Raw genomic sequence first — 5,293 nt, forward strand, 5'->3', positions numbered from 1 at the left:
ACTGCGGAGGGTGCTCACCCACAACACACACACACCCCGCACCCCAGATTTGCTTTGCCCCCCCCGCCCCCCAATATTTTATTTTTTTTTTCCTCTTCGCAGGGCGGGGGGCGCTGCCGCGCGCCGGGGCGGGGCGGGGCGGTGCTGCCGCGCGCGCCGGGGGGAAGGCGGGGCGGCACGAGGCGGGGAGGCGGCGGCGGCGGCCAATCAGAGCCACGCGCTCCGAAAGTTTCCTTTTATGGCGAGGCGGCGGCGGCGGCGGCCCCATAAAAGGCGGGGCGGGCGGCGGGCGGGAGCCGCCGCGAGCTCTGCCTGCTTCCTGCGCGCGCGCGCCCCGCTCCCGCCACCGCCGCCTCGCGCCACCCGCCCCGGCTCTGACCGCGCAACTCCCCGAAGGTGAGCGGGACCGAGGAGGAGGGAAAATGTGTGTGTGTGTGTGTGTGCGTGCGCTCTTCTCCGCGTTCCGCCGTTAAATCGTTGCTATTATTAATATTAGTTTAATTCCGGTTGTGAGAAGATGGCGTGCCCGCTGCCGGGGCGCCCTTTGTTTGCTGGGGGGGGGGGGCAGCCCGGCCCGCCGTGCGCTGCGGTGTTTTAAAGGATGTAGGAGGAGATGTCGGTTTAATAACAGTTTGGGAGTGCTGCTTGCTTGGGGGGGGTTCGCCCCCCTGCTGCTCGTGGGGTTAATCCGCCTCGTAAGAGGATTGCTGGGGGCCGGGAGGAGCGGGCGGCTCGGCTATTGTGTCCCGGGGAGCGGCGGGAGGGGGAGGAATGGGGCGCGGGGCTTTGTCTGCTCCGCGCTGTCCCCCTCCCCCAGCCGCCGTTGAGGGGGGGTTTGGGGGGCCCGCGGTGCGGCTGGGCCTGGGGGCGTTGTCTCCCGCTGGGAAGGGGCGCGGTCGTTCAGCCCCCCCCCCCGCCCGGGTCCATGTAAACGGCCCCGGTGGCTTTTTCTTGTAGGGGAAGGGGGGCGGCACCCCCCTTCCCCAGGGTGAGGTTGTTGCATCGGAACAAAAGCTGCGTGTAAACGGGTGTGTGGGGGGCGGGAGAAGGAGAAAAGCCCCCGTGTGCCCAGGCAGCGGCGGTGCCCTTGTGCAGGCAGGCTGCCCGCTCCGGGCAGGACTACACGTCCCAGGCTGCCCTGTGCGGGGCTGGCATATGTGCCAGCAGCTGCCGCCGCCCCCCCCTTCCCGCTTTGCCAGCGGATTAAACCCGAGCTGTCGGCGGCGCCGGAGCTGAGCTCGCCCTCCTCGGGGCGTGCGGCAATTGCATAAGACCCTGGCTTTAATCCCACCCGTTCCGTGGGGCAGAGCCCTGCTCCCGCTTGGCGAGCGGGCTGGGTGAGGTGGGTACTGCTCCCCTAGCCGTGGCTCCTCGCAGTGGCCATCTGAGGCTCCGGGAGAGCTTTTTGGGGCGGCTCCAGGACCCGCAGAGGCGCAGAGCCGGGCGAGGCGTCGAGCCGCGCTGGCTGGCACACGGTGGGGTGCTGGGGTGTGGCAGCCACACCCGCGAGGCGCGGCGTGCTCCATCCATTGCCTTTTATGGTAATAATGCAAGAGGGCGCAGGGACTTCCTTTGTCCCAAATCCGTGCGGCGCCGGGATCTGGAAGGCGTCGCACCCTCTAGCGGGCGCCGGGCGAAGCGGTGCCGCGCCGGCAGGAAGGAAATGGGTGGGGAAGGCCTTGGCGGCATCGCCTTCCCTTCCCTGCCCGGGGCTCGGTGGCTGGTGGGTGAGACCGGTGATGCTCATGTCTTCTCTTTTTTTTTTTTTCCCCTCTTCTCCTTCCGCAGCCAGCCATGGATGATGATATTGCCGCGCTCGTCGTTGACAATGGTTCCGGTATGTGCAAGGCCGGTTTCGCCGGGGACGATGCCCCCCGTGCTGTCTTCCCATCCATCGTGGGTCGTCCCAGACATCAGGTAGGTGGCTGGGGTGTCTATTATCGGACAAAAGGGAGGTTTTGGTGGAAGTGGTTCCCCTAGAGGCATTGGGCTTCTAGGAGCCCTTTTATTACACTTTATAACACAAGAGGCTTCTGCACTGCAACACAGCTGGTGGGGGATACAGCCTCCTGCAGAGTTTTTGTGCAGTGTCTGTTGGAGCAGTTGGCTTTCTTGATAGAGCGGGGGCAGTGACTGGAGACCTGGCTTTGGGAAAAGCCCCCCACCCAGTGGGGTTTGCCCTTCAGCTGTACTTAACTGCTCATTCTTTGTTGTGCAGGGTGTGATGGTTGGTATGGGCCAGAAAGACAGCTATGTTGGTGATGAAGCCCAGAGCAAAAGAGGTATCCTGACCCTGAAGTACCCCATTGAACACGGTATTGTCACCAACTGGGATGACATGGAGAAGATCTGGCACCACACTTTTTACAACGAGCTGAGAGTAGCCCCTGAGGAGCACCCTGTGCTGCTCACAGAGGCTCCCCTGAACCCCAAAGCCAACAGAGAGAAGATGACACAGGTGTGTAAAACTCCGGAGCTTGGAGCTACAGCAGATGTTGCTGCAGGCCAGCTCTCCTCTTCCATGTTGTCCTCTCTCCTCCTTCACCACTATTCTCCCTTTTTGCCATCTTCACAGGGTTTTCCTTTCCTGACCTGAGTCTCCTCTTTGCTGGACCTTGACAGGTTTTGTTTGCCTCTTCTAAGCTGGCTTTCTCTGAGACTGAACTAGCAACTTGTCTAACTGCTGTTTCTGACTAGACACACTAATCCATTTACCAGCTTTGAGTGACTGTACTGTAGTTTACTTGGCGTTTGTTTTGTTCCTTGCTGTGACACATGGATGGGTCTGTGGTGGTGGTGGTGTCCCTGCTCAGCCTCTGGCCTGACAGGTGTGGGTGGAGACCAGGCAAGAGAAGCATGGACTTCAAGGGGGAGTGGAGAGATGACTCTTACCTAGGGACAAAAGTAAAACCACTTGCATGGACTTGGTGTGGACCTGTAGAGAGAACCCTGGGTTTTGCTGTTGACTCAACTCCTTCTTTTCTCTCCCTAGATCATGTTCGAGACCTTCAACACCCCAGCCATGTATGTAGCCATCCAGGCTGTGTTGTCCCTGTATGCCTCTGGTCGTACCACTGGTATTGTGATGGACTCTGGTGATGGTGTTACCCACACTGTGCCCATCTACGAAGGTTATGCCCTCCCCCATGCCATCCTCCGTCTGGATCTGGCTGGCCGTGACCTGACGGACTACCTCATGAAGATCCTGACAGAGAGAGGCTACAGCTTCACCACCACAGCCGAGAGAGAAATTGTGCGTGACATCAAGGAGAAGCTGTGCTATGTCGCCCTGGATTTTGAGCAGGAGATGGCCACAGCTGCCTCTAGCTCCTCCCTGGAGAAGAGCTATGAACTCCCTGATGGCCAGGTCATCACCATTGGCAATGAGAGGTTCAGGTGCCCTGAGGCCCTCTTCCAGCCATCTTTCTTGGGTAAGTCAGACTTTTCTAGGATACCCTGTGCTCCTCAATGTTCCTTTCTGTAAAGGGTGACCTGGAGACTGTGGCAGCCACTTACCGCTTTGCTGCTGGTCCATAGCAAGGACTGTGCTGTCCCAGCAGTTAGACTCACTTCCCACACAGCCTAAAGTTGTTAAAGGAGCTTGGGACAGTAGAACAGGAAGTTGAGCCTGTTGGGCTTTCTAGTGCCTTCCCACTGAAGGGGCTGCCGGTCTTTTGGTTGCCTCTAGTAGCTCCTCAGGTTTTCTTGACTGTGTCTGAGCCCTTGCTGACTCAAGATCTGCTTCTTCCTCACAGGTATGGAGTCCTGTGGTATCCATGAAACTACCTTCAACTCCATCATGAAGTGCGATGTGGATATCCGTAAGGACCTGTATGCCAACACAGTGCTGTCTGGCGGTACCACAATGTACCCTGGCATTGCTGACAGGATGCAGAAGGAGATCACAGCCCTGGCACCCAGCACAATGAAAATCAAGGTAGGATGGAGTCAGAGGAACTTCTCAGAACCCCTGTTCATGCTGAAACGCAGAGCAGGCGGAGGGGAATAAGATCAACTCCTGCTAGAAGAGATAGAAACTGTACTTGTGTGGCTGGTGCAGCCTTAGCGGTGTTGCTCTGGGCACGATGGCATCCGCCCAGCCACATGAATAATGGGATTAGTGTAAATACTGGCTGCAAAGGTAGGAGGGAGGTGGGTGTGGGAGCCTGTCTTCAGCCTGGCTTTGGGCTTCATGGTATCTTGGCCAAGGCTAGATAAGGGAATTTGGCAGCTCTGTCCTGTGGGGCCGTGCGTAGGCAGTGAGGGTTGTATGACGCTGTGCCTCTGACTGATGTTCTCTCCTGCAGATCATTGCCCCACCTGAGCGCAAGTACTCTGTCTGGATCGGAGGCTCCATCCTGGCCTCCCTGTCCACCTTCCAGCAGATGTGGATCAGCAAGCAGGAGTACGATGAATCCGGACCCTCCATTGTCCACCGCAAATGCTTCTAAACCGGACTGTTACCAACACCCACACCCTTGTGATGAAATGAAACCCATAAATGCGCATAAAACAAGACGAGATTGGCATGGCTTTATTTGTTTTTTTTTTGGCGCTTGACTCAGGATTAAAAAACTGGAATGGTGAAGGTGTCAGCAGCAGTCTTAAAACGAAACATGTTGGAGCGAACGCCCCCAAAGTTCTACAATGCATCTGAGGACTTTGATTGTACATTTGTTTCTTTTTTTAATAGTCATTCCAAATATTGTTATAATGCATTGTTACAGGAAGTTACTCGCCTCTGTGAAGGCAACAGCCCAGCTCGGAGGGAGCCGATGCCAGTTACTGGTGTTAGGTTATAATTGCTTGTCTGTAAATTATGTAACCCAACAAGTGTCTTTTTGTATCTTTCCGCCTTAAAAACAAAACACACTTGATCCTTTTCTCTTCGATTTGTCAAGCAAGCAGGCTGTGTTCCCCAGTGATAGATGTGAAATGAAGGCTTTACAGTCCCCCGCAGGGTATACGAGAGGTGGTGCCAGTATGTGGGGGAGGGAGGGGCTACCTGTACACTGACTTAAGACCAGTTCAAATAAAAGTGCACACCATAGAGGCTTGACTGGTGTTGATGGTTCATTTTTCTTTCTTCTGTGCTGCTTTTTGACAGTTGCTCCATGCCCTGATCTAGCCTTGCCAGGCTGCACAGGTCAGCTATCTGACCCTGGTGCTGTGGGCTGGCTTGTGGCGATAGAGCAGGGCTGAGCTGAGCCTGCCAGCCCTGCAGGGCTCCACAGCTTGCCCCCTGGGCTGGAGCTCTCCAGATAGTGCCACTGTGGGTGAGGGGGAGCTGGGT

The 5,293-nt window shown here is 57.0% G+C and overlaps 1 protein-coding gene across 2 annotated transcripts; it reads left to right on the top strand.

Annotated features, from left to right (window-relative positions):
- Positions 1–273: 273 nt before the first annotated feature.
- Positions 274–5,059, top strand: ACTB (actin beta). 2 transcript variants are annotated; one of them, XM_074840488.1, is made up of 6 exons: positions 274–396; positions 1,789–1,917; positions 2,219–2,458; positions 2,993–3,431; positions 3,756–3,937; positions 4,308–5,059. In XM_074840488.1, the coding sequence occupies exons 2-6, from the start codon at positions 1,795–1,797 to the stop codon at positions 4,449–4,451; spliced, it is 1,128 nt and encodes a 375-aa protein (XP_074696589.1). In that variant the 5' UTR covers positions 274–396; positions 1,789–1,794; the 3' UTR covers positions 4,452–5,059. The 2 variants fall into 2 exon arrangements, with proteins under 2 accessions (XP_074696589.1, XP_074696590.1); XM_074840489.1 differs by lacking the exons at positions 274–396; positions 1,789–1,917 and adding an exon at positions 2,576–2,622 and having other exon boundaries at positions 2,365–2,458.
- Positions 5,060–5,293: the final 234 nt, after the last annotated feature.

The sequence above is a fragment of the Strix aluco genome, chromosome 15 (genome assembly GCF_031877795.1).
Source record: "Strix aluco isolate bStrAlu1 chromosome 15, bStrAlu1.hap1, whole genome shotgun sequence".
NCBI lineage: Eukaryota > Metazoa > Chordata > Aves > Strigiformes > Strigidae > Strix > Strix aluco.

Bases quoted from the DNA above. Each gene is read 5' to 3' on its own strand.
- ACTB (XM_074840488.1), top strand. From the start codon at position 1,795: ATGGATGATGATATTGCCGCGCTCGTCGTTGACAATGGTTCCGGTATG. The intron at 1,918-2,218 runs GTAGGTGGCTGG...TTTGTTGTGCAG, and splicing joins TGGGTCGTCCCAGACATCAG to GGTGTGATGGTTGGTATGGG. The intron at 3,432-3,755 runs GTAAGTCAGACT...TCTTCCTCACAG, and splicing joins CTTCCAGCCATCTTTCTTGG to GTATGGAGTCCTGTGGTATC.